This window comes from Plectropomus leopardus, chromosome 2 (assembly GCF_008729295.1).
Source record: "Plectropomus leopardus isolate mb chromosome 2, YSFRI_Pleo_2.0, whole genome shotgun sequence".
Taxonomy (NCBI): domain Eukaryota; kingdom Metazoa; phylum Chordata; class Actinopteri; order Perciformes; family Serranidae; genus Plectropomus; species Plectropomus leopardus.
The window spans coordinates 3,168,684-3,196,651 of record NC_056464.1 but is presented as its reverse complement, the minus strand read 5'-3'; the positions used below and the strand labels follow the sequence as shown (position 1 = coordinate 3,196,651).

The 27,968-nt window shown below is 38.9% G+C and overlaps 2 protein-coding genes across 2 annotated transcripts in view; both read left to right on the top strand.

Moving 5' to 3' along the window:
• Positions 1–2,359: 2,359 nt before the first annotated feature.
• Positions 2,360–27,968, top strand: LOC121961082 (serine/threonine-protein kinase 35-like). The gene is made up of 3 exons (XM_042510935.1): positions 2,360–2,945; positions 5,491–6,233; positions 25,604–27,968. Exons 1-2 carry the CDS (start codon positions 2,453–2,455, stop codon positions 6,198–6,200), a joined length of 1,203 nt encoding a protein of 400 aa, XP_042366869.1. The 5' UTR covers positions 2,360–2,452; the 3' UTR covers positions 6,201–6,233; positions 25,604–27,968.
• LOC121951211 (CCN family member 5-like) overlaps positions 16,411–27,968 on the top strand; it is a 31,759-nt gene continuing 20,201 nt past the window's right edge. The window contains exon 1 of the mRNA XM_042497464.1: positions 16,411–16,424. Coding sequence (XP_042353398.1) covers positions 16,411–16,424 — 14 coding nt within the window. The remainder of the gene's footprint in view (positions 16,425–27,968) is intronic.

Below are 27,968 nucleotides of genomic sequence, written 5' to 3'. Positions count from 1 at the left end.
TATTGTCAGACTTCACTTAATCAATTTCTATTAAAATAATAAGGACAATCTCATTGGAACAACCCACTTCCATCACTACAATTAATATTGACATTATTGTTATTTAAAAATCATCTGAAGGGACTCTTATTTGCAGAGATTCTATGGCAAATCATTGATTACTTTAAAGTGCATTTTCACTTTGTTGTCATTTCTACAATTTTATAAAATTTGTTTTAGTCTTGAAATGTTGATCAATTATGAAATCTTTGTTTTTATTTTAAGGGTATTTAATAGGGGAAATATCTATCTCCATAACCAATTTTTGGTTTTTCCTTCACATTTTTTGTCTTTTTTATTGGCTTACATTATGTGCAAATAAACAAAATGAAAAACAAAGAAAAATCAAGAAAAAAACGTGTGTGTGTGTGTGTGTGTGTGTGTGTGTGTGTGTGTGTGTGTGATATTTCTTTTTTCAAGACACAAAAGAAAAAAGGCTCCAACTAACACGTGCTGTCCCAATCATAGCACAGTAGGGCGGGACTAGAGAAAAACTGGGCACGTGAACTACCATGCTACATAACAGCAGGAAGGACGGAACCATCAGTGGAGAACTGGCGGGAGGGAATTTATATATAAGGTACCGTAAAATAACCCCAAACCACGAATGCATTCACACGTTCATTGATAATTTCGCACATTATGTCAAAACAGTTTGATACATTGACTCTAATGTTTCTTAGTTTCGCTTCTAAGCTGCCAGGCCGTTTTTAACGATACATCGGGCGAACTTGAAACAAAATTTTTGAAATGTTACAAATATCCATTTATTTGATGGAGCCCAGTTGAACACAAAGTAGCTGTCGTGTGCTTACAGACACAGGTATTGATATGTTTTGTGTCAAATGTATTTTTTATTGACTATACTATCGTTGGAGGGCTACTTTGGTACCCCGTGTTCCTTTGCAATGGTACATCTGAACTCTACAACCCCGCTCCCATGACTGGCGTCAAGCACGCACGCGAAGGTAGCAAAGAGGCCGGAAGTGTCGACATTTTCACGTGTAGAAATAAAAGTACCACATTTCAATAATGGAAAAAATGCGTGTTGATATTGACAAGATGGGAAAAAATAATTGATATTATTCAAATAGGTTATTATAGTGCATGGCAATGTATCCAATCAGCAGCCTAGTTTTTTTAAAATAGGTGAGTATTCCCATATACGCCCACAAATGAGTCAGTCAAATAGTCTGACTTGTGTTTGTCAGTCATCACAATTACATAGGCTAGCTAGGGTATATAACATTTTAAAATACAAGTAAGTACAAATTATTATTTCAGTATAATGGCAATGCAAACGTACAAAAACAGACTGACTAATAAAGAAATAAATTTTAAAAATAGATACAAGTATGAACAGAGATTTACTAAATTAACTATAAAGTTATAAGATTGTTTACGTTAAAAGTTTTGGTTAGTTTTTATTACACATCTTTAAGTTTGATATTTTAGATCTGGATAAGATTTTTTTGAAAGTGGCATATGAGGGTAGTTTCTTGAAAGATTTTATTTTCCGGATCTAAAAATTAAGCTAAAATAATGAGCAAATTAATTATTAGGTTACTTTTGTTTTCCAATTTTATATGGCACATATGCAGTTTACAATGATAATGGTGACAGATTTACCATGCAGGCCTACATTTTTTAGTAATTTTGAAACAATTGTCAAAAGTCACTTAAAAACAATACTACTTGACCTCAGTCAAGTAGTAATCAGTTAGTCAGCTAAAAAGACAACAGCCACAACCACAATTCAACAGCTTTAACTACATTAAGCATACCTTGTCGGAGTGACTTGTTTTACAGTTATATGTAACATTTTCACATGAAAAGTCTTTAAAGGCCTAGATTTATGTTATATGTTTTTTTGAGTTATGTAGCATTGTGAGGGTTTTGCTTGAATTTCGCAAAATAATTTTGTATAAAAATGGTCCAGGCCAGGGTGTCAAACTCATTGAATCAAAGCTGTTAGGCTACATTAGATCTCAGGCAAACCAGACTAGCAAAATTATTCCATGATAACCTATACATAACAAAACCTCTAATTTCCCCCTTTCTTTCAGTATAAAGTTTATTATTTAAATTTGGATTTTTGAATATTATTAACAAATCCGTTTCTTTGAAAAGAAAGGTTTTTGCCAAAATATCTTATGATATCCAACTAAAAATCAGTCCTCTAATGTACTTCATCTTACAGAAACACATTCATCATTACAGGTTTTACTTTGAAAGTCTTGAGCGGAAATTCTGGTATACATTGTATCGATCTTTCCCTCCGTTGACCCTCCTCCCTCTTTAGCCTTCGTTGCTGCTGAAATTTCATGTATTTTTGTGTGACCACAGGTGTTGTTTACAACATGTGGACATTACACTTTTTAATTTCTGAATCGTGACGGATTCGCGTGGACTTATGGATACGGTCGGCGGTAACCACTGGCGGGGACGTACGAGGAGCGCGCGAGCCGACTGCAAACAACAAACCGGAGCGCGAGCTGACGAGTCCAATGTACTGCGGTGTCTGAGCGTGGGAAACACGGAAGAAGACCATGACATGGAGGAGGACACCGGCCTCTTCAAGCAGGACAACCTGGAGCGCAGGGTCATGGCGCCCCGCTACAGCCTGCTGCGGGAGGTGGGCCGGGGCACATACGGCGTGGTGTACGAAGCGGTGGCCCGGAGGTCCGGGGCGAAAGTAGCCGTGAAGAAACTGCGATGCGACGCGCCGGAAAACGTGGAGCTCGCGTTGCAAGAGTTCTGGGCGCTGGCGAGCCTGGAGAAACGGCATGAAAATGTGGTGCAGCTAGAGGAGTGTGTGCTGCAGAGGAACGGGATGGCTCAGAAAATGAGTCACGGCAACAAACGGTCCAAACAGTACCTGCGGCTGGTGGAGACATCACTGAAGGGTAAGGCTAGCTCCCGGGCGTTAGCTGTGTGAACTCTGTTAAGTAAGTGGTACTTTTTGATTTGAATTAATGCCGAATCAGATACAGTCCATAATACTTAAGAGATTAGCTGTTATCTGTTAGCAATGTATTTGTGTCCGAACGACATAGCCAACGTAATGTGAAATTGCTAGATATTTGTACAGGCCTACCGTTTTCAGGTGGAGACTTCACTAAAAGGTGAGGGTAGCCTCCTAGCGTTAGCTGTGCTAACTGTGTTATGTAAGTGCTGCCTTTGGTTTGAATTAATGCAAGAGAAAACACAGACCCCAATAATTCAGAAAATGGTTTTAGCATTGACTTGTTGGCCAGTCGGCATATCCAATATAAAGTGAAATTGCATATTTGTATTCACGGGGAGTTCACTAGAAGGTGAGGCGAGATCCCTAGCGTTAGCTGTGTGAACTGTTTTAGATAATCTTTTTGGTTTTAAATCAATGCCAAATCAAACACAGCCCCTAACACAGCAGAAACCAGCTGCTATGTTGTAGCAGCGAGTCGTGGTCGATATATTGAACGTACTGTTAATTTGAGAGATTGTTATGAGTCGTTTTGACCTCCTATCCTATGCGTTATTGTTTTTGTCGCCATGATGATAGAAACTAGCTGGGGGATGGGTAGACTTTGTGAGGAAGCTCCCCAGGCTCACTCACTAAAATGGAGTCTGCTGTAGTCACAGAAGGAATTTAGCACATTCATTTGACAGTCATTGTACTTAATCGAAATCCATCTCATCGAAAAAAGTTTGTCATTCATTTTATAAAGGCTGTCTTTGTGTGCTGTGCAGGTTCCCTTTTTGCACATCTTGTGCAGGTTTTGTGGTATCCACAATAAATCACATTATGGTATCACGAAAGACTGTGATTTATCTCAGCTATCTCTCAAACCTCTAATGAGTGTCTGGCTTCATGCAGTAAGACTTACTTTACACACTGTAAAAACCTGGCAAGTTGATCTAACTTAAAATAATCTAGGGATTGCAATGCATTGAAAAGTAATGTAAAAATAACCATAATTCTTAATTTATGTTTGCCCTGAATGGGTTTACTTTAAGTTTACTCAAAATTTAGCTGTATTTTCCTAATTTTGTGAAGTTGTTGCAACTTAAAAATGACAAGTGAAATGAACTTGGTCTTTCTAAGTGTTAGCAACTTAAATAAACAAAGTTATTCTGACTTAATTTGTAACATGTTTAAGAAAATACAAATATCACTGACTAGTGTGCAGCTGGCAGAATACAGATGTATAGCTTGGTATACTTGGGTTACTGATGTAGTTAGAACTGAAAGATTGATTTAATTAAACTTGCTGATTTTAAGTTGCAAAAACTTCACATTTTATTTTTTTTAGGTAAAATCTACGTTAGATTCAGATTTTACAGTGCAGCAGTGGTACTTCATTTGTTTACAGTTATTTGAAATATGCATCTGGATCAATGACCTGTATGGAGTAGTTTTAGCATCAGAAGCATAAAGTCTATAAATAATGGATGCAGTTTACACTCTAAACAGTGATTCAGATAAATATCACCTACACAACCTGCTCAAGAAACACCCTGAAAAAAGATCGAAGTGTCACCTAATTAGAGTGCACACCCACTAGTTGTTGGGAAATTGTTATTGTTTCAGTCCTGTATCAACTAAGTTTTTCACATATTACTGCTTGAAATAACTACCAAAATAAATCAGTGGATCATCTCAAAAGCTAGTAACCGAGTGAATTGTCCCAGTAAAACTCAAAGATTATTATTGGTTTTAGAAAATTGATCTTTTTTTTCCTCTGCATACGTAGATGTTTGGGCTAGTGTACAGGGCTCAAAAACAGGAAAAGTCATGAAATTTGCATATAGCTATTTCCAGGCCTGGAAGAGTTTTTGTAAACTAAGTATACCTTGAAAAATAAGACCTGTTGTGTCTAGGAACTGTCAAACAATGTAACGATCTAACGAATTTATTTGATTTTACAGTGTCTAACTATTAAATGCTAAAAAACTAAATGGTGTCATTTTAAGTATTTTAAAATATGCCTGCAAATTTTACAGAAAAAGTCAAAATCTGTTCTTCAAAAACTGCCAGAAATTAACTAAAAAATGCCAAAATGTTTTCTTTAAAAATTGCTTTTTTGTTTTTTATGGGAAAAAATGGCCTAAATGTTCTAAGTCCTTCCCTAGTGCTGAAGAAATATTTGACATGTCTCCCCCTTTATGTACCCCCACCCCACTCACCCACCAGCTCACAAATAACAAACAGTCCCTGAGTTATAGTTAAATATTCAGTTCTAATCCTGTGTTGAATCCAATATTTTTTTGAAAAATATATATTTTAAAAGGACTTTATATACTAATGAAAAGGACTGATAATGACTGAGTTTTGTTGGTAGTTAAAGAGAATGTCTTGTCTTGAAAGTTTGCCTCAGAGTCATGGAAATGTATTGATAAAAATGTGTATGAACCCTGAGTGTATATCATTGCATCACTGTGTGAATGACTGATGTCCATCTGTTGCAGGTGAGAGAGTGCTTGGTCCTCCAGAGGAGCCTTGTTACCTCTGGTTCGTCATGGAGTTCTGTGAAAGCGGCGATCTCAACCACTTCATCCTGTCTCGACGGCCCAACCCGCAAACCAACAACAGCTTCATGCTCCAGCTGACCAGCGCCGTCGCTTTCCTGCATGAGAACAACATTGTCCACAGAGACCTCAAACCTGACAACATCCTCATCTCAGAGAAGTCAGGGACTCCAGTTCTCAAGGTGGCCGACTTCGGCTTGAGTAAAGTTTGCGCTGGTTTGGGAAACACCAGCGAAAGCAAAGAACGTGAGGACAAGAACAAAAACATTAATGTAAACAAGTTTTGGTTATCATCGGCCTGCGGCTCAGACTTTTTTATGGCTCCTGAGGTGTGGGAGGGCCATTACACAGCCAAGGCTGACATATTTGCCCTCGGCATCATCATCTGGGCCATGTTGGAGAGAATAACTTTCATTGACGCTGAGTCTAAGCGGGAGTTGCTTGGTACATATGTGAGACAAGGAGTGGACATTGTGCCAGTGGGTGAGGCACTGCTAGAGAATCCAAAGATGGTACTGAACATCCCACAGAAACGCAGGTCATGCATGTCCGATGGTGTGAGGAAGCTGCTGCAGGACATGCTCGCCGTCAACCCTCAGGACCGGCCGGATGCTTTTGAGCTGCAGGCCAGAATGGACCAGATTATGTGAGATGCACGAGCCCTCAGCCAGAATGTTTTACAGGTACGTATGCTTTTATTATTGGCATCTTTTTTATCAACCCTTTGAGACCTGAGCAAATTGGCTTGATGTCTTTCAAAAAGACAAGGAAAAAGCAATAGTCAACTTAAGAAGAAATGACCCAAAATTCACAAACATCACCTGAAAATCAGACGAAAAAATGAATCAAAGTTAATGAAAAAATACAAACAAAACAATTATCTTAATTGGAAGAAGTAAAAAACAAAATACAAAGAACAAAATAACGTTAAAAAAAGTGCTTAAAAATCAAAATAATTCTGAAAGACAATTTTTAAATATATACAGTAATTATGGCAATCATAATATAGTGTTTTGGACATTTTGCTTCTTTGTTTCTTTTAAAATATTTTAACAAATCTACAAATTTCTGGCAGTTTGCAGGATAGTTCTTTCACGCTGCTCATTGTTTTTCCCTCCATGTTGTCAAAATAAAGCAAACCTATCTGCTCAGATTACTTGTGAAGGTGTCTGAACACAACACAAGAAATGTGATGTTGATCTAAGATTCAAAGGTTAATGTGCTGTTCGTTCTGCTTTCTGTCTTTTATACGAGTTATTGCACTTCTAATGTAATGTGGATATACTATTTATATATGGATCACAGTACCTATTGAGCAAAAAAGACATATGACATACCTTTGAATATGCTTTTAGGCTGTTGAATTCCAGGTGATGTATCAGCATAAACATGTGAATATACCCATTGCTGAAGGTCATTGTCCTGCTGCCTCCAGGTTCATAGTTCCCTTCTGGAGTTATTACTTCAACAGACTTAATGTGCTCAATGCGAAGTGTTTCCCGCAGTGTGGTTGTGGGCAGTGAAATTTCAGCCGGAGCCCCGTTTGCAAAGCTTGTCCAAAGCAAGAATATGACACCTTTATGCTGCCTTGCTGTTCAGTATAAAAGTTGCGATCGTGGAATGGGGGGACAGTCAGGCCGGGATCAGAGGTAAAGGGACAGCTGGCAGGATGGAATCTTGGGTGGGACAGGTGGGACGTTTTACCCACCAGATTTAGAGAGATGCAGCTTGCAGTAAGTCTGGCACACACTAAACGACTTTTAAAAATCGTAAGTGATTTAAAGTAGAAATGTGAGAGACCACACACAATGACAAATAATGACAGATTCAACAGTTTTGTTCCTGTGTTATGTGGTATGCAATGCCCTAAATCGTCACGATTATCTTGTAGTGTGTACCCCGCTGCACATAACAGCAAACTCAAAAGCCTCATTCCCACAGCACAGAAAACCCATTAACATCTTGGTTTCAATGCAATGGGAATGGGTATGATCAGCATTCACACCCGGGTCAAATGACTCTGCAATAGACATGGGTTTTTATCCCCATCCGTCTCCGATTGGCACCGATGGGAACACAACACCCAGGTCAACACAGTAATTTCAGCTCCTTAACCGACGAGACACAATGTATCAAAAATTATACCAAGGCGGACACATTACATGGTCAAACTCACTCTCAATCAAATGAAACAAACATCCATAAATCTGTTTAATTATAGCTCACTCAATTTTTTACATCACTGAGGCTTAATGTCGTTTAAACATGGTTCTCGCATCCAGTGTGAGGTTAGTCATGGCTGTGATGGGTTTAAATGCTCCACATTCATATCAGTATCTTTGGTGGCTGTCAGTCAGTAGCAGAACATGACATTTGCAGTGTGAGGTGTTGAGACATGACACATTCTTGAGTTAATTTATATGTGCAAGTGAATGGTAAAGAGCAAGGGTGGGGTTGATGTTAGTGCCCTGCCCAGAACACATGTTAAGTAACTTAAGAGAATGCCCTCAGTGTATGTGCTCTCCTGCTGTCTTATGTAAGCAGCCCCGGCCACCTCCTGGCCTGAGGGCTGCACATCCATCAGCACACAGATGGGTGTGTTTTTTCAAGAGGCTGACTTAGCATTACTGGCTCCTCCTGTTGTTTTGTACACAGTACATGTTAAGTACATATGATGGTGAGTTGCCTGCTCTATAACTGGGGTACCAGAATCACTGTCTTTTGTGTGTGTGTGTGTGTGTGTGTGTGTGTGTGTGAGTGAAAGACGCTGTCTCATACCTTTTGCCTTTGTTTGCTCTTGCATTATGTGCCTTGCTCTTGTAGGGGGATGGGTAGGAGTGCATATTTTGTAAGCAGGGTGGGGGCAGGAGCTGCAAACATCCCAGCTGACCTACTCTGCCTCCTGCCTGTCAGTCTGCTGACCGTTACTAAGGCAAGATGAAATGACAAACATTGCTGGCAGAAAATGATTCAGTTTATTAAAGGTTTTCTGTGCAGGGATTGTCAGTTACTGCTTGTAAATGCATCATTTGAACTTGGCCGCCCCTCCCCACACTGCTTGTATGTGCACTGCAAACTACTGCTCTGTTGTAGGAATGTGTAATGGAAAAGTGGATACTTAAGCAAGCTAACTAAAACTGCATTCCCACCAAAACCAGTCCGAAAAGCGTTGGTGTCAGGTGTTGTCCAGGATCAATAAAAATAATACGTCTGATAATATTGCTGTTCAACCTCAAGAGACGGGAGGGGCCGAGAGGAGCAGCCAGAGTGCAGGAGAGACGAGGAGGAGTCCAGCAGATTAGATGATATTTATACAAATTGCACAAACGGTAAAGAAAATGTGATCCTTTTTATGTGTTTGGGCCACAGATCTTCATGATAATCATACAGATTTGCCATGGTTTAGTTTTGAAGTGGAAGCCTAAATTTTCGCGTGGTGGCAGCTGCATCCTGATTGCTTAGCAACTATCACTGTCTATGTCAAAAGTAAAACTTCGATAGCGGACACAGAAGTTTAATGTTTATTGGAAAGTGATTCTTAAGGTATGATATGATATGCCAGGGATGAAGAAAAAACACCAACTGTCATTGGAGATAGATCATCGAGATCTGCTGCGCTGCGTCAGACATGAGTTGCGCTGTGAGGGACATACAGTAGGGGAGACTGGGGCTCTCAAATTTTGACTCCCAAGTGCTTTGATGGAGGCTTCAACAAATAGCAACGTTTGCATTTTTTTTTTGGCAAAATAATAATAAAAATAAATAAAATCACAAGAATGAAGGAGACATGCAGTGCAGAGGGACAGAAAACCCACTTGGCTTATTTGGAGCCTCTACCTAAATAATCTAGAAATTTTTGTAGGTATGGAAGTCTGGCCCTTCTAGTGTTAACATCACTTTTTATTCATCTTCCCAGATCAAATAAACACAATAAACACAGAGCTTGTGGTTTTGACACACAATCTATGGATTATTCTGGCAAGTAATCAAATAAGAAATATTGCGTGCTCTGATTTTTTTTCATTAAAATTTAAATTCACTTTTGCTTTATTCAAGAGCAATAGTCATATACAAAAGAGAAAATAACACTTCTTAAATGAACAAGTTATTGTTTCCTTTTTGAAAAAAATGTCTGTTGCTTAAATTGCAATATATATATACAAGCTACAGTAAACAGTTATTATTTTTTTAAAGAAGTAAACATTTTCTGAAGTGCAAAAACAAAGAAAGAAAGAAAAATAATTTAAATCCCTTTTCAAAAAAGGTACACATACAACTTAAAACGTAGGCATAATAACAAACACTGCCTTTCAAATTGTGCAACTTAACTTTTGACAACTAAAAATGTGAGTGAGGATGCGGCTGTGTATTTATTTTTCTTTTATTTACAATTTTTATTCCATACAAGGTACAGTACACATTTGAAACATCCAGTACACTTGTTAAAGGAAGTAAATGTTTGTCAAAAGAATAAAGTCAAACAATGGAGTACAGAGTATTGTCAGAACCTCACAGATCAATTTATCACTTTCAAAAGTGGATTTTACTGCTCCACATAAACCGCAGCCTCACTGTTTCCTTTTCCCCCTTTTCCTCTTTTTAAGTTTACCCCCTAAAAAATAGAATATTTAGTTATGACATGGCACAATACCAGCAGTGGAAAATTAGTAATAGGTTGTTGGGTTTTTTTTCCTTTTTTTTTTCCCTCTCTTCCTCTCCCTCCCTTCCAGAAGGGGGAAGGGGTGGGTAATAATAAACTTCAATAGAACAGAAGAAACATAAGAACTGGGATGTATATTAGAAAAACACAAGTTAATTAGAGAGTATCAACACATATGGGAGTTTGAACTAGCAGTAGTAGGCCTGTATTCTATTTGTGTATTCAGAGATTGTTGTTTAATAAGGATTAGTCTGTTGTGTCCCTTCAGTTAGGTTGTCTTTTTTTCAACAAAGGAGACCCACTTTGACCATATTTTATTAAATCTGTCCATTTGTAGGTTAAGTGAGTGTGTGATTTTTTTCCATTCAGTATATGTCGTCAACCGTGTCCATCCATTCACTCACTGTAGGAGGTTCGGGGTGCAGCCAGTGTCTGGTGATATTTTTCTTAGCTGCAGTTACCATAATTATCAAAAGATATCTATTGGTGTTTTCGGTAATAAAATCTGATTTGCCTAAGATAAAGGTTTCAAATTGGTTGGGTATCTTTATATGAAATATCTCCTCCATTGTTTTATGGACCCCTGACCAAAAATTCTGCAACCCTGGGCATTTCCAGAACACATGCCAATGATTTGCATCTCGACCTCCACATCCTCTCCAGCATATGGAGTCTTCCCCTGTGTAGTGAATTTTCATCTTTGGAGTTGTGAAAAATCTTATCAAACATTTCCACGCAAATTCCCTCCATGTGTGTGCACTTGTGCATCTCCATAGAATTTCACAGTAGTTAAGCCATTCTTTGGTTATGTCAAGTTGTCCTTCTATTTCCCATTTATTTTTGATATATTCTGTGGTGTATGGTTTTTTTGTTAGGAGGCCTTTGTACAACCTTGAGATGGCACCTTTAATTGATTCATTTGAATATGACCTCAAGAATTCTTTTAATATTGCATCTTCCAGGTCTACAGGAAGTGTTTTATTGCATTTATCAAAAATAATTACGAAGTTGCAAAAATCTATAAAAGTCCTGCTGTTCTAAGGAGAATTCTCTTCTTAGCGTTTGGAAGTCTTTTAGTATTCCTTTATTTGTAAGTGAGTAGAATGTTGAGATCCATTTGCTTGTCCAGGTTTTAAATCTGAGGTCTAATTGGTTTGGTTTGAAGTCAGGATCATATGCAGTCCATCTGATGAACCATAGTTTATCCAGTAATTTATAATCTGTTTTGATTGTGTTCCAGATTTTAAGTTGGAAGTTCAGCCATGGGTTTTTTAATTTACTTACTGTTTGTTTTATTTCCTTATTACCTGCTTGAATTGGGGGATCCTTAATTAGGGTCTTTTCTATATCCTTCCATCTTGCGTTATATTCCTGATTACATAAATGTAATAATGGCTTGATCTGAGTTGAGTAAAAGTAATTTCTTAAATGTGGGACTGCCATTCCGCCCTCTTTTTTGGGGAGTTGCAACGTTTTAAATCTTACTCTCGGTTTTTTCCCTTGCCAGATGAATCTTGAATTTTGTCCCACTCATTAAACTGTTGGGATTTAATTTCGACCGGGAGAGCCTGAAACAGGTACAAAATCCTAGGAAGGATGTTCATTTTAATTGATTCTATTCTTTGTGTTAAACTCATGAATGGATTTGAGTTCCATCTTGCAATATCTGCTTTTATTTTATTTATAAGTGGATCATAGTTCATTTTTTTAGTTGTGGTTATATCTTTTGGTAATAATATTCCAAGATATTTTATTGCTTCTTGGTTCCATTTCATGTGGAATCTCTTTTGGAGCTCTATTGGTGGGTTATAATTGAGTTTTAAAATTTGTGTCTTTTGGATATTTAGCTTATATCCTGCATATTTACCATACTGTTATAGTAATTTAAATAATTCGGGGAGAGATTTAGATGGTTCAGTTAGGTACACCAAGATATCATCTGCGTACAGCGCCACCTTGTGGTCGTCATTATTTTTATTAATTGATGTTATCTATCTGCCTGATCCATTGGGCTAGCGGCTCTATGAAGAGAGCAAAAAGAAGCGGTGACATCCCACAACCTTGTCTTGTACCTCTTTCTAGTTTAATGGTTTTTGATAGATGCCCATTTATTTTAACTCTGGCAGTAGGGTTGTTATATAACAAATTAATTGCGTTAACAAAACTCTTGTGAAAACCGAATTCCTCAAGGACCAGGTATAGGAACCCCCAGCTCACCGAGTCGAAGGCCTTCTCTGCGTCCAAACTGACCGATAGAGCCTGTAATTTTTATTCTTTAATATGGCTTAATACATGTAGTGATCGTCTTATATTATCGTGTGTTTGTCGCAGTGGAACAAATCCAGTCTGATCTGTATGGATGAGCTGGGGGAGAACTCTTTCAACGCGTCTTGCGAGAATCAATGTGTATAGTTTGTAATCAATATTAAGAATTGAGATTGGTCTGAACGAGCCGCATTCTAATTTATCTTTTCCCTCTTTGGGTATGACTGTTATGGTGGCCTCCTTCCATGTTGGTGGGATTTTTCCTTCTTTTAAAGCTTTATTGAATATATGAAGGAGATATGGTTTTAGTTCGGTCCTAAAGGCTTTATACCATTCGGATGAAAATCCGTCTGGTCCGGGTGACTTGTTGGTTTTTAGCCTTGATATGGCTTTGTCTAATTCTTCTTCTGTTATTTCTGCCGTTAATTCATTATTTTGCTCCTCGTTTAGGATAGGTAGGCTAAGAGAGTTTAAAAAAATTCTAATATTTTGTTCTTCCTCTAATTGTGATTGGGAATATAGTTCTTCGTAATATTTTTGAAAGGCTGATTGTATTTCTTCTCTTTTATATACCAGATTCTTTGTAATTGGGTTCCTGATTTTGTGAATAGTGCTGTCTGCTTTCTGTTTTTGTAGTTTCCTTGCTAACAGCTTTGCGAACTTTGAGCCCGTCTCATAGTATTTTTGTTTTGTGAAGAACATTTTTTTTTGTGTTTCCTGGGTGTACCAAGTGTTTATTGCCTTCCTGGTTTCTTTTAGTTGTAACACAGTATTCTGATTTGAGTCCTTTTTGTGTTTTGTTTCAAGCTCTTCCAGTTCTCTAGTTAATTTTGCTAAACTTTCTTGTCTTTCTTTCTTTTTTTTTGCACATACTATTTCTGAGGTAACTTCGTTATTGTTGTTTTCTTGTAAAAACTGTTCTATTTCTCTTTTTATTTGTGTTTTAAATTGCTGATCATTAAGGATACTGGAGTTTAGTTTCCATAATGTATTTCTTGGGCTATTGTTTATTTGGATTGTTAACAGGATAGGAGCATGATCTGATAAGTCAATATTTCCATGCTCACAATGCTGTACTCTATGGCGGTCCCTCTTATAAATGAAAAAGTAATCAATTCTCGAGTACACGTCGTGTGGGTTAGAATAATGAGTGTAGTCTCGTTCTGATGGGTGAAGATCTCGCCATAGGTCAATCACCCCAAGTTCTGACATGAGAATCTTAATTTTTTTATGGGTTGGGGTTTGTGTAAACATTTTGGAAGAGTCTAGCCTTGGGTTAATTCGAATGTTCCAATCCCCTCCACAGATAAGAATGCCTGTTGCTTCTGACATTAAGTCAAATATTTTTCTATAGATTGCTATATTACTGCCGGGGGGGATATAAGCGTTCAGTATCGAAACTTCAGTGCCCTCTATTTTCCCTGAGATCAGTGAATATCTCCCTTCTTTATCTTTAATCTCCAGGGTTTTCTCAAAGGGGAGTCTTTGAGATATTAGGGTGGCTACACCTCTTCTATGACCAGATTTGTATGATGAGTAGAACACTTTTGAAAAACCCAGCCTCCTCAATTTCTCATGTTCAGTTGAGCTCAGGTGCGTTTCCTGTAACAATGCAATGTGTGCTTTTTCTTTTTTCAGTTTACTCAGAATCTTACTTCTTTTCACTGGATTCAGGATTCCATTTATATTATATGAAATAATCTTAATATCTTGATTGTCTGTCATTTATTTTGCAGGTTATTTGTGTCGTCTTTCTCCCTGTGTTGTGCTGTGTTTTTTAAGACCTTAAACATCCCGTAAACATTCATGAACTTAGTGAACAGAACTTTGTACAAATGTAAAAATAACTTACATCTAAATGAGTCTTCTTTATTTACTTTAGTGTTTGTTGCCTCCATCGATGAGGCTCAATCGAGTCAAGCCTTTCGGGTGCTTCTGGTGTTTAAGCACTCCTTGAGGGGAAGTCCTCTCCTCCCCGAGAGAGGATCCCTGGAAGATGGGCTCATGTCTTTGACATGCCCTTTGCGTTTCAGTGTCCCGACATTGTTGTATAAATAGCTATAGGAGACCTTGATTAGTAACTGTAAGTGTGTGTTTTTTCCTGGTAAATCCCTTAAATCGAAGAGGCTTCACTCGTGACCCCATTTCTCAGTTTATGTAGTTTCTGAGTCTTACATCAAGGATTGATCCTTCAGAGTTGAAAATCCAAATAATTAACTAAACTTAGAAGAGATTGGTCTCATTTAGTCCCATGTTATGTATCAATTTTTTTTCTTTTAAGTGTCTCAGATCCAGGTTGAGTCCTTTGGAGATCAGGATCAAGTCAAAATAACAGAGGGGGAGGGAGAGTAAGAAAAGATAAAAATAAACAAAAAAATAATTAAAAAGAAATTAAAAAGAAAGGGGGGAGGTATGGGGAGGCAAAAACAAACAAAAAAAGGAACTCAAAAATAAAATTCAAGGTGAGTTGGACCCTTGCAGTCTTTATAACCTAAATCATATAAAATAACGTTTTCTTTTTCCCTCTTTTCCTTCTAGGTTGGGTCTCTGAGTCCAAAATCAAAATAAATGAGATATGTCCTCCTTCACTTAAAACTAACTGGTCTCTTGCCGTCTCTTTCTTCCCCTTTCTCTGTCTCCTCCCTCCATCTCTCCCCCTCTTAGCTTAAGTTATGATTTAAGAATCTTAATTCCTGGTAAGCTCTTTCTGAGACCAAAATAAAAGAATCTGCTGTATGAAATTAAATAAACACAAGTTACTTATCTGGGATCATATGAGTACAGGTCACCGTTGGAGCTCACTTTGTTAAGTGTGTGTGTTTAAACTGCTGTAGCCTCTCTTTGTAAGATCTGTGGGAGAGTTTCTCCTGTCGTTGTGCTCCTGCATCCGCGTCTGATGTTCCCCTCAGGTCTCCGGCCATCTGCCATGATGAAAGTAGTTGTAACTCCCGATGATCCGTGTCGATTGGGGCCGTGATGATGGTGACGGGGAGTCCTCGTTTCGCCATGTCTGCTGTGGCGTCCGCTGCATTCTGATATGTCTCTGTGCCGTCGTCGTAGTGGACCCTTAGCTTGGCCGGATAGGGGGTTTGAAATATAATTTTTCTCTCCCTCAAGATCTTTTTCGCTTCAGTGTACTCATAACGTTTCTTAAGCACCGCGGTCGGGTAGTCGTGATCCACGAAGAAGCGGGTGTTTTTGTAATACACTGCCTTTTTCTGCCAAGCTCTGCGGATAACTTCTTCCTTGACTCTGTAACTCGTAAACTTTGCTATTATGGACCGGGGTCTCGCCTGTGGTTCCTCAGGTGCAGGTGCTTGGCTCCGGTGTGCTCGTCCGGGGATATCCAACGTATCACTCAGTAGTTTCTCCAGAAAGGCGCACATGTTGTCTCCCTCCTCCTTCTCAGGTATGCCATGTATCCGGAGATTATCCCGGCGGGCTCGCCCCTCCTGATCCGTTAGCTTAGCCTCCATGCTAGCCTGGCGTTTCATTAGCTTTTTCATTAACGTAGCCATGGCCTGCAGTGCTGTCTCGGTTTCTTCGATCCTCCCCTCAGCCTCCTCCAGTCTGTTGTTGGTGCTGTGCAATTCCTGCTTAATCTCAGCGAGTTGTTGGTTGTTGTCCCGTCTGAAATCCTTTATCTCGCTTAGGATGGAGTGCAGGGTTGCGTCTTCTGCTTCATTTTCCTCGTGTAGCGTTGGGGAGCTACTTCGGCTAGGCTGAGTTAGCGGAGGCCATTCCTCCTCATCTCCTACCGCTGCGGTGCTTCTGGTCTTCCTATATGTTCCCTTATTAGCCCTATTGTCCGTCATATTTGCTTCAACTCGTTGTTCAGGATATTTTCAACTTTTTTAGGGCTGTTTTCTGTGTCGGTCAAGGAGCACTAAAACTAGGCTGCCATCTTGTAGCTACGCGACCCCGGAAGTCCGAGGATGCGGCTGTGTATGTGAGTTTGTGCATGCCTAAGTCTTTAAAAGGAGCCTGTGGTTGACATGAAGAAAAGTAAGCAAAATATGCTCAGAACTCAGACTTGCCCTGCTTTGAGAAAACAGATGCTCTGATGGTGTAGATGTTGCTGGGATACATAAGAACAACTTTGCCAGTTTTAACAGCATTGGATAACGTGCCGCATTTGTTTTCCACCAAGAAAGCAGATTATCCTTCCTGGACAGGGGATGTTCTCCAAAATACAGTCGCTGTACAGTTCGGTTTAACTTCTGCTCCTCATCCTCTTCATCACTGGTGCTGGTGTCTGATTATCCCAGTAGGTTTTTGATGAATGATGAACCACCCCTGGGATGTTTTTCTGAGTTGTCTTGTGCTGTGCTTGGGGCTCAATTTTTTTTAACTTGAATTGATCTGCACCGCTTCCTTCTTGGCAGCCAGTGCCATGATTTGAACTGTGCTTTGGACCTTGAATACTTCTTCAGAAAGCAAGAACTTAAGTTTCCTAAATCTGGGATCCAAAGCAGCAGCAAGTAGAACTGGAGATTCAGGTTGAAACACATATAGTCCCTGTCATCTTGTTGTGATTTGTTCTGTCACACAAGTCTGGTATGACTTCACTGGTGCAGTCTCAAAAGCTGAACCCTGCATGGACCTCTTGAGGCTTTGCACTAGCTGTGGAAGTGCAGAGAGGGTAACATATTCTTGACCACTCAGAAACAGTGTACCTTCTTAAAGTGGCTCAAGGGCCTGGCTCAGCTCCTCAGTCATATTCCATTGCTCAGGCTTGAGATTGAGGTAGTGTTTTCCTCTTGGTGTTATGGCTGGGTCAGAAAGTGCAGCAGTCACTGGCCATTTCTGTTCCAACATCCTGGACAGCATGTGGTAAGTATTATTCCAGCGAGTACTTGCATCTTGCACGAGCATGTGTTGCGGTGTGCCCATTTGCTGCAGCTTATCCCTTAACTTGGTGCATGCCAGTTCGCTCTTCTTAAAGTGTTCGACAAGGGATCTTGTAGCAGCCACACACTAAGAGATAGCTTGGTCGTTCTTTAGAGCACTTTGCACCACCAAGTTCAACGTGTGACCTGCACATTGCACCATCCATGCTTTTCTGCCGAAATCTTCACTGCTGCTACAACATTAGCACCGTTTTCGTGGACAATGGCTTTGATTTTCTGTGGTGGAATCTCAAATTTAGCGATGACATCTTCAAGTCACTCTGCAATATTTGCAGCCGTGTGTCTCTCTTCAAGAGGCATTGTTGTCAGACTGCGAGACTTCATTTTCCAATCCTCCCCAAGAAAGTGGCACACAACACCAAGATAGGCCTCAGTTGCAATACTGGTCCAAATGTCTGTTGTGAGGACAAAGCTGTCAGCCGCCTTAAGGGTGTTCCTCAACTTCACTGTGGTGTCTTCATATTTTTTTTCCATCATTTTTGTGAGGTAGGTTCTGGAGGGAAGGGTGTACTTTGGATTAAAAGTAGAACTCATCCTCTGAAACCCCTCATCCTCCACCATGGACAGCGGGCGCATATCTGTGATGATCATGTTTAAAAATGCTGTCTGCATATTCAGCTGCTTGCTCAGCTGAAGGGCTCTCTGCACAAAGCTGTCTATAGTCCCACTCTGCGATCTACTGAAAAATAGTATAATTGTTATTGATATTTAGTCATCTGCAATGGTGTAAACATTCTTGAACTGCTTAGTTTCTTATTTCTATTGTTCCAATTTTCTCTTGCTCATATCTTGCTTTTTGAAACATTAAAAAAACTTTATCTATAAATTAATTTAGAAATTATTAATAATTTATTATTACTGAGGTTTTAAATTAATTCTGATCTCTGTTTTTGCTGTAGTTTTTTCTTTTACTGCTCTAACAATGCAAATTTCTCCATTGTGGGACTCATAAAGGATTATCTTATCTTGTCTTATTACTAGGCTAGGTGGGTATGTGTATAAGAGGTGTATGTGTGTAAGAGAGTGTGAGGGGTGTGTGTATATGTGTGTCTGAGTGTGTTTGAGAGACTACTCTAATAATAACATGAAGTTCATGCCCTGACACTCATTGACTACATCAGTTTACTTTCTGTAGGTTCTTTTCTTGAACAAAACGTAGCTAATGTAGGTCCACATAATACCTGCAAGGTAGCCACCATAGTGTTTTAGGTTCCCTACCAGCCATTAAATAATGTTCTTTACTAGCCTTAATCTCAACTATAAAACACATTATTTTATGTTAATCGCTCCTGCCAAAGTATTGTTAATGTTACCTTGTGCATAGACTGGATGTTTTCGGCTGAGGTGCTGCAGCATTTACGACGTGCTATTGTGTGCTATTGTGGTAAGCTAATTCAGTTTTACAGTAGATACACTGGACTGTGTTTTCTTTTCGTTTCAACCTGTAGTGGTCCCAGAACTTTGGACATTTTTTGTCTTTTCCTCTGGGCTGTCTGTTCTTTTTGCCCCTGACTATTTTCTTCGCCATCTTCCTCCATGTTTTGCAGTCCGAAATAACCATCTGTGCCAAACACAGTGCACTGCATGGTTATCTGGATTTAAACGGCGCCTTGAGGCAAATAATTTGCTTCAAGGCTTTTTAGTGATAGAGTTACTCGAATTATTTGAGGAATCGTTTAAGCCCTAGTTTCCACTGAGTGATGTTCTGCAACTTACATTCCATATAACATTCCAAGAAGCATGGTGATAGATATCACATCAAAACATCAGCAGCTTTATTTCTATTGCAGCCATCATTATTTCCAATCCAAGGCCACGTAGGCGTGTTATGTGAGCAATAACGGAAAGGTAAGCCCCACATATGAGGGATTTCTGGGAGCTCATAGTCCACGATTTCACAGAGGAATTGTGGATTCAAAACTTCCGAACAATCTGCTCAACTTTTGTAGAGTTATGTGATGTAATAACAGCTCTTGTAGCTCCTGCTGCATCATGAGGGAGCCAGTTCCTACAGACAAGCACATAGCCATCGCATCATGTGACCTAGAAAAGCCAAAAAGTGATTACATTGCAGTTTTCACCAGAAATACCACCTCATGCGAGCATAAAAACTTTTTGTGATATAATGTGTGATTTAATTGATGTGTTTCCATTAGGTGTAAATGCACTATTTGAGAGATAATGAAAACACACCTAGTGAAAGCCAACCCCAGAATCACTGTCATTATGGACTGAAGCCCAGATAAAGCACCCACAATACTTGAAATGCTACTTTGTGGGCACTTTTTGTCTTTGCAACTATTTTTTCTTATCTGTGAAAAAAGTAGATAAAAGCCTTGTTTCCACTGAGGGAAAAGGTTTTCAGTATACAAAAATGAAATGGGATGTCTTGTCGCCAGGACTTGTTACATTTCTGGGGAGGTGTACATCAGGCGACCATGTACAAAATGTCTTTGCAGAGCCTACGCTGCAGCAAGTCAGCATTTCAGTATAAGTGTGAATTCAGACTCTGAATCAGTCAGCCACATCTCCCGCTACATAAAACTGCATGTCGGCAATGGTCTGTTAATGTGTTGTCTCTGTTGGCTGCAGGATTAGATTCTCAGTCCCTGCCTGAACCTTTTTAAGCCAGTTATGTAACAGACTGCATGAGGAAAATCTACGACAGCATCGCCGGGCACAATGTGTGAGTGACAAGCCAAGCGGCTGCACATCTCTCAACACAGCAGCCCCCTTACACGATGATGCAGCGCTGATTTTACAAAGGACTGTTTGTGCTGCAGGATTCAGCAGAGGCTGCAGCTCCTCACTGCTGCACAATGGCTGATGATCATCCTTAACACAGTGGTTCACACACTTACATGCTACAAAACATATTTACTGTTTTAAATGATGTGAGATGGAGCACAGAACCTCCCAGGCTGTTTGAAAGTGTCTGTGGCCCTGCAGTCAGCTGCCCTGTCAGTGTGATAGACAGCAGGCCCGTGACCTCGGTGAAAACCTCCTGAGTGTCTGTCCCCAGGGTCCAAAATTAACTCTGTAGTCTATCTGCCAATGACTGGTAAACACAAGAAATTTACAGACATATTGGTTAACCAGCCATGAAAAAGGAACACAAACAAAAGAGCAGGTCTTACCTGTGAGTAGCCTACCTTCAGCTCGCTTTGTTGGTGTTTCTGTCAAAAATAATGTGCTCTTAATTTTTCATTAAAGGTCGAGGAACTCCAACAATGTGTAGCCACATACTTGCAGACTCTTTGCTGTGAGCACGAAATTCTCCGTAGCACCCGGCTCAATAAAGTAAACATAACCGTAGCAATGGCAATATAGTAATAACAATCATACTTTGCATGCTGCCCCCAGTTAGCAGTCAGTGAAAAAAAAATTAGCCAATTCATGTGTTGTGGTGATGACACTTTGTAGTGAAGTTTTCCAAAATCAGAACCCTGTTACAAGCAAATGGCGACTGACCTCATTTATTTTATCTACCAACTAGGGATGTTAATGGTTAACTATAAATCGTTAAACCGCCGAGAACATCTTGGACCAGTTATACATGTTAGTCTATAGGTTGATTTTACTACTCTTCAGTTTACAGCAGTGTGCACCACTGGTGTAAACTGAAGCTCTGGTAGCAGCTAGCTAGTGGAGACGCTCATTTGATGATAACCATTCCTAACGATCTCAACCCAACATCAGTGTATCCCACAGTCCTGTTAGCAGTGTCAGCACAGACCGGAGAGTGGGCATAATGTTCCCGCAGCAGGGAGTTCTGCCACAGTGTTACCAGCCGATCGCCGAATAAGCGTAGCTGCTAGCTAGCAGACGTGAGCCACCCAACATCAGCTCCACCCTGACCTGGGGGGTGTGCAGTGCAGAGAGGCCAAAGTGTTGGGCATTGGTCATGTTTCCACATGTTAATGCTGCTGACTAAACTGTCTGTTAGTAACCAATGAAAAATAAAAAGAAAGTCAAGACATTTACATCCTATAATGGATAGCACTTTGAAATTCAGCGCTAAAGCTCACTGAGGCAGTGTAGCTTCAGATTAAAAAGAAATGATGATCTGTAGTTGACAACCATTTTTTCTCTCCCACCAAAAGCTAAATTAACTGAAACTGACATCCGTACCGCCAACATAGATATTTATTCGGATTTAGTGATTGGCGGGGCTAATTTTGGACTGTCTGTCCCACCTCATCCCATATCCTCAAAAAACACCTTTACTGTTTTTTATCATGTCAGCTTTACTCACTGTTGCTACAGCATGTTTGTGTGTGTGTGTGTGTGTGTGTGTGTGTGTGTGTGTGGCAGGGCACTGGCAGTACAGTGTACATTGCTGTAAAAGAGTCACAGACAATATGCTGCAGCAGCGTGGCATTGCTGCAGTGACTCAGCAGATCTCTTTGTTTATAGGCTGCTGCGAGCTTCACGCCCTCACTGCTGCACAGTCAGACTCGATGTTTCAGATAAGGTCGTTAGAATGTTCAGAAGGTCTTTCGAGCTGTCTTGATGCCACACACACAAGACGTTAGATCAATGAGTGACAAAGAGAGGTGTAAATTACCTTGTGGCCGCATATTCTTTAGAAGCCATCTCATCGAGGTCACTTTGTGAAGTTAGTGATGTGATCACTGTTGGACTGTTCCTTTGTCCTACAGCAGATTAGAGGTGTGTTCTTATCTGTCAAATCTTCAGAAGTCTTGTGGGTTACATCTTGTGAAGACCCCCCCCCCCTTTACTCTTTGTATTAACATGACTTTTGGGTGATTGGATTGCAGTCAGTTTTTGACCACATGAAAGCAATGAAAGTTCAGATGTAAACGCATCAAGACTTTTTTAGGGGCAAGTTTTTAGGGGCCATGATTGTAAATGCAATTGTGTTTTTTTTATCCACATGCAACAAATTCGTGGACAGAAATGTGTAATGATGCCTGACTGTTCCAAGTAAGCGAGGCAGCAGACATTAGCCAGTTAGCAAGTTCAGCTACTAGCAAGAAAGCTTAAAGATATTAAAGGTACTCATTGTTGGAGTCAATAAGTGTCCACTTTCAGTTTGATCTGATGAAAGTATTCAGGCCAAACTTAGCAATTCAACAAGAGGAGTCACGTCCGGTTCTTTGAGCTCGACAGAGCATTTGCTTTTCAACTGGTTCTCAGTATGGACACTGAAGACATACTGATACCAGGTGTAAATGTATTCAGGTTGAATCATAAGAAGATATAAGAAGATATAATGTGACAACATTTTAAACCAAAGTGTAAAGAAATGTCCAAAATTGAATAATAATAATAATAATAATAATAATAATAATAATAATAATAATAATAATAATAAAATACATTCAAGTCCCTTTGGAAGATTGAATGTATTTTAGGGCTAAGGTTTGTTTTCATTATCAATAAACCTATCATTTATTTTCTTGATTAGTTGAATATTGGGTTGTTTTGAAAGTAATGATAAAAGCACATCTAATTTTTCCAAAAGCCCAAAAGCGATGTCATCAGATTTCTCATTTGTCACCTTATTGAACCTTTGAAACCTGAACCAGTTGGCTTGTTTTCCCAAAAGCATGGTCAGGAGGCAATGGGCAAGTGAACAAGAAATGAACCAAAAAATGAGTAAGAAGTAACTGTAAAAAGTGCTAAGAAATTGTTTTGGTTTTTTGTGTTTTTTGGGGTTTTTTTGGTGATAATTTTCTAATAATTTTCTCTCTATTTTGAAACTGATTTCAGATCACTATCTTGTCATATTTTCCTTTTTTTTTTTGCAGTTTGCAAGGCATTTCTTGTCAAATTTGTCACAGCCTCCATTCCTTTGTTTAAAAAACAAAAACAAAATCAAACTAATTTGCTTAGGTTTCAAAGGTTTTTAAATGCTTGTGAAAGGCATCTTAACACACAACAAAACTGGTGTTGATCCAGGTTTCAAAGGGTCAAAAGCAATTTAGTTGAATTTGATGTAAAATGGAGAAACACTGCAATTCTTAAAACAGAAGCTAGAACAAGGGAATATTTTAAGAACATGACTTGAGAGTATTCCATTCATTTCATGACAATCCTCATAGTTGATAAAATATTTCTGTTGCACTTGTGGATGTTTTGGCCTGTTGTTGATGCTTGAAAAAAGGTGCAGAGAAACTTGAATCTGCTGGGGGCCATTCATGCCAATCAAGCCAGTGAATGTGTTCATGTGTCAGTTTGAAACCCAATGCTGCCCAGCACAACCAGCTTGTTTCTTATTGACATGAAGTGTTTGCACAACAATCAGAATGTGTACATGGACCCAGAAAACAGGTTACTCAGAGAAATCATGTTACACAGGCAGTCAGACTGTTGTAACCTGTTTTACATGCGACAGGTCTGTAATCAGATTTCTGCCCCGAACTAACTACACATACACACACACGCATATTGAAATCTCTGTTTTTGCCTGTTGCTGTTGATACACTTCAGTGTGTTTTATTCTGTTTTGGAGTATGTACATCCTATTTGTGTGAACAACATCTCAAAAATACTTTGATGGATTTTCTTTAAATTTGGCACAAACGTCCACTTTGACTCAACAATGATTTTGGTAGTCAGAGGTCACTGTTCTGTCAGATTTCTCTTTCAAAATTTCAAGAACACCTTGAGTAAATTTTCTTCTGATTTGGCACAAAGATGCTCTTGGATTCAAGGATCAACTGATAAGAATTTGGTGGTCAATGTGCTGTAATGTAATTTTATTTAGACATGGACAGTGCACAATAAAACATAATCCTTATATAATAAGGAGAGATGCATTGTACCAGGTTCTAGCAACAACATGTCTAACAACATTATTATCCCCATATCCCACCCCACTCTATCTAATCGAGACAAATCTGAAATTTGTGCTAAAATTATGAAAATATGAGGGCACCGCATCCTAAAACCAGTTTACGCCCCTCCCCCCCCCCCACATTCACAAATACGCACAAGATAAAAAATAAAATTCAAATAAATCAATAAAATTTAGATATGCATAATGCTGTACAATCCCGAATCCTGAGCCTCCCACACATTGAATCACAAATGTGTGCAGGTTTGCTGTGACACTATCCAACGTTTAGTTAAACATGAAAAGCTTTGAAAGTTGGTAAATGTTAGCTCTGTGGGAAGAGTTTTCCACTTACTTATGGCTACAAAAGAAAAGATGATTTTCCTCAGGAAGTCTTGCATTTTGGAATACTGCACTCTCCCCTGGTGGCTGACAAAGTGGCTCTTGTTGTTTTTTTCTGAGCTGAGCGTAACAAATTTTTTTAAAGGAGGAGCAGCAGTATTATGAATAATTTTATGCATTCCTTTTGTTAATTTCATAGCAACCTCTGTTGCATTTTTCCGAAGGGCAAACAGCACAGTGTCATCAGCATACATTATGAAATCAGCATCATTACATACACATGGGAGGTAAAGGGCACTCTGACCTTGTGTACATCTTATTTTTGTGAATGTGTTTTCTGAAGATGGCCTTGAAGATTTTTTTCAAATTTGGCACAAAAGTCACTTGGACTCTAGGATGAGATTTTAGGGGTCCAAGGTCAAGGCCACTGTGACCTGGTCTATCAGATGTTTTGTGAACACAATATTTCAAGATCATCTTAAAGGAAGTTTCTCAAATTTGGCAAAAGCATCCACTTTGACTCAAAGATGAGCTGATTAGAATTCAATGGTCAGGGTCACCGTGACCTTGTGTCCATCTCATTCTCGAGAATGCTTTATCTCAAAATGACCTTTAGGGAATTTTATCAAATATGGCACAAATTTTTGCTATTACTCAAAAATGAACTGATGAAAAACTGGTGGTCAAAGGTCACTGTGACCTCACAAAACATGTTTTTTTACACAAGTCAGGAATTCTAATGCAAATTATGACAAAATTTCAATTAAATTGCGACGTGATGGAATTTTAGATCAAATCAAAGGTCAACTACACCGAAGTTGTCAGATACTGAATTGCTGATCTTGAAACTGTGCTGATTGTAAAGATCCTCTGTGCTGCCAGGTTGAAGATGTGTGTGAAGCATCCATGTATAAGAATTTGTAGCTTCTTTCAGTTATTCAATAATTATTATTATTGTCATGGCTACATATGAATCTAGACAGACATCAAGAAACGTGAACAAGTGTGAACATTTGAAATGTTAATGTTTATATAAATATATAAAAATGTTCTTTTTCTTGTGTTTCTCTGCAGACTGGTGTTTGTACCGGGAGCTGCTACATCAGTGAGGGTCTCGCTGTTTCAATCAGAAGACTGTGAAGATAAAGGAGAAGCAAAGAAAGCACGTTACTCCTGAAGTCTGGATGCTGAAATGGGATTTTTGTTTTGTTTTTTGTTTTTTTGTTGTTATATTGTTTACAGTGAGGTCGTCTACCAATTCCATTAGTGTTTGTCTTGCTCAACAAACCAAGAAACAATATGTCTCAGCGGTAAGCTTGATTAAAAAATAGAGATCTGGAGAAACTGCCATTAGAAAAACATGATAGTGACACTTCTGAACCATTGATTGACTCAAGATTTAAGCTTAAGTGCAGCAGTAGTTTCTGTATTTATTGACAGCAGCCTCCGTGTGTCAGGCATTTTGATAATATTTATTAGAAACACTGGCATCAGAAACACACGGCTACTGGAAACCTTTCTGTTCGTGTGATAGAGTTTCTGTTATTTTGTCTAAAACTTCAGTGAAGTCTGGTCATATGTCAAATGTTTGACTTTGCTGACAGTTAAGATTGTATTCCCGATGCCTGTCTCGCGGTGGTCCATGTTGATTACAACTTATTGCCATGTGTTGCCCCAGTGAGATTTGAAGAAAACCTCCCTTTTTCTGTTGTTTATTTTTGGTCTTCCAGATCTGTTGGTTTACATGAAAGTACACTGCATAGGAGTCATGGTAAGTTTTTAGAAGTGGGTTGTATGATAAGTCTTCAGTCATGGCATGTGTCATTTCATATCGGGATAACCATATAAAAGGTTTTGGCTAATCCGACGAATTAAGTACTTAAAAAAGTCCTGTGAATTTAGCACTGTAATAAAGTAGCCATTATTCACAGCAGTTGCTCACTATGTCCATATGTATCCAAAGCTTTTAAAGTGATAGTTGCCTAACCATAATGGAGATTGAGTACCACATTTCAATAGCCTCACAGTAAAAATCATAGTGTCACCAAACCCTGTTAGCTTGTTCTTGATATTTTACACCAGTTTTGTTTTCCTCATCGTATTCATATTTTGATCTGTTTTTAACTCTACCACCTTTCCAAGGTTCACATCGATGTTGCAAACAGTACATCCATTTAATACTCAAATATGCATCTTCAGTGAAATGTAGTCAGTAGGCTGGTTTGCACTTAAGATGCAGTGGCTGAATATTCTCACTTGCTTGTTTCTAATGGACATGCTGGACAGACTATTTGTTGGCATGATGTAAAAGCTAGTTAGTAAATTGTAGAGTTGATATGTTTTCTGCCCCCTTTAGTCATAAAAGCCTGTGTTTAATTTTAAAAATGTGAAAATAAAACAATACATTTACATACATGCATAATACATTTGCAAAAGCTTAACTGTGTTGAAAAGAAAAGCAGAAACAAGCCTCAACTTGAACAAGTACACATGGAATGGATTGAATATTTTTTTAATAAGGGGTAGGCTTGGTTGGTATGTAATGTTTGATACCCTCCTAAAATGTCAATTTGGTTAATGGCCATAAGAGGGTATAAGAGCACAGCATTAACCTGTTGCTGGCCGCCATCTGTTTTCAGTCCTGTAACTTATCCCTTCACTTATCCTTTCATGTAATCTTCCCTGTAGAGACTGGAGACTGGGCTCTGGTGGTGCATGCTGTGCACTACATACAATGAGTCTATACAATAGAGAGAGGAGCACCTGTATTTATGACAATATTGGAAAACATGCCTTTGGAATTTCTAAATATCCTGGTATACCATGATACTGTGATACCACCCAAGCTTAATAAGGAGTGTTATCAGAAAAGATGTTAACATTTTCACATGCTCAACTTTATTTTACCCCCCTTCTCTGCCTTTGACGAGAAACCCAGTGCTGAGAAAGTTATTTGACAGCTTGTCATTTAAATTTGATTCCCACTGTAATCTCATTGTTAATACCTATGGTGCCTTGAATTTGCTAGTCAGGTAAAATTTGGCTCAAGATCAGCTGCTTTGTTTTTCTTTGATTTGGCACTCCAAACGTATTATTCATGGTATATGGTCTTGATAATTGAGTGTCTGCAGTATTTTGGGTGTAGCTATGGATGAGGTATGACCCCCCACCCCCACCCCAACACACACACAAATATGAATTTCCATGTGATTTATTTGGAATAGGATATATTTATACTCTGTTTTTTTTTTTTTTGTTTTTTGGTTTTTTTTTACGGATCACTTATTTGTTGAGTAGAATCATGTTTTTAAAGGGAACTGGGGATTGAATGTTTGAGCTTGTGATGTTCATATTAAAGCCTTATAACTGCAGTTATTTCATAAGCTCAAACCCTTTAAAACCTGAGCAAATTGGTTTGATTTCTTTATAAAAAGACCCC

Coding starts and splice junctions, on each gene's coding strand:
- LOC121961082 (XM_042510935.1), top strand. CDS start 2,453: ATGGATACGGTCGGCGGTAACCACTGGCGGGGACGTACGAGGAGCGCG. Junction 2,946..5,490: donor GGTGGAGACATCACTGAAGG/GTAAGGCTAGCT, acceptor CATCTGTTGCAG/GTGAGAGAGTGCTTGGTCCT.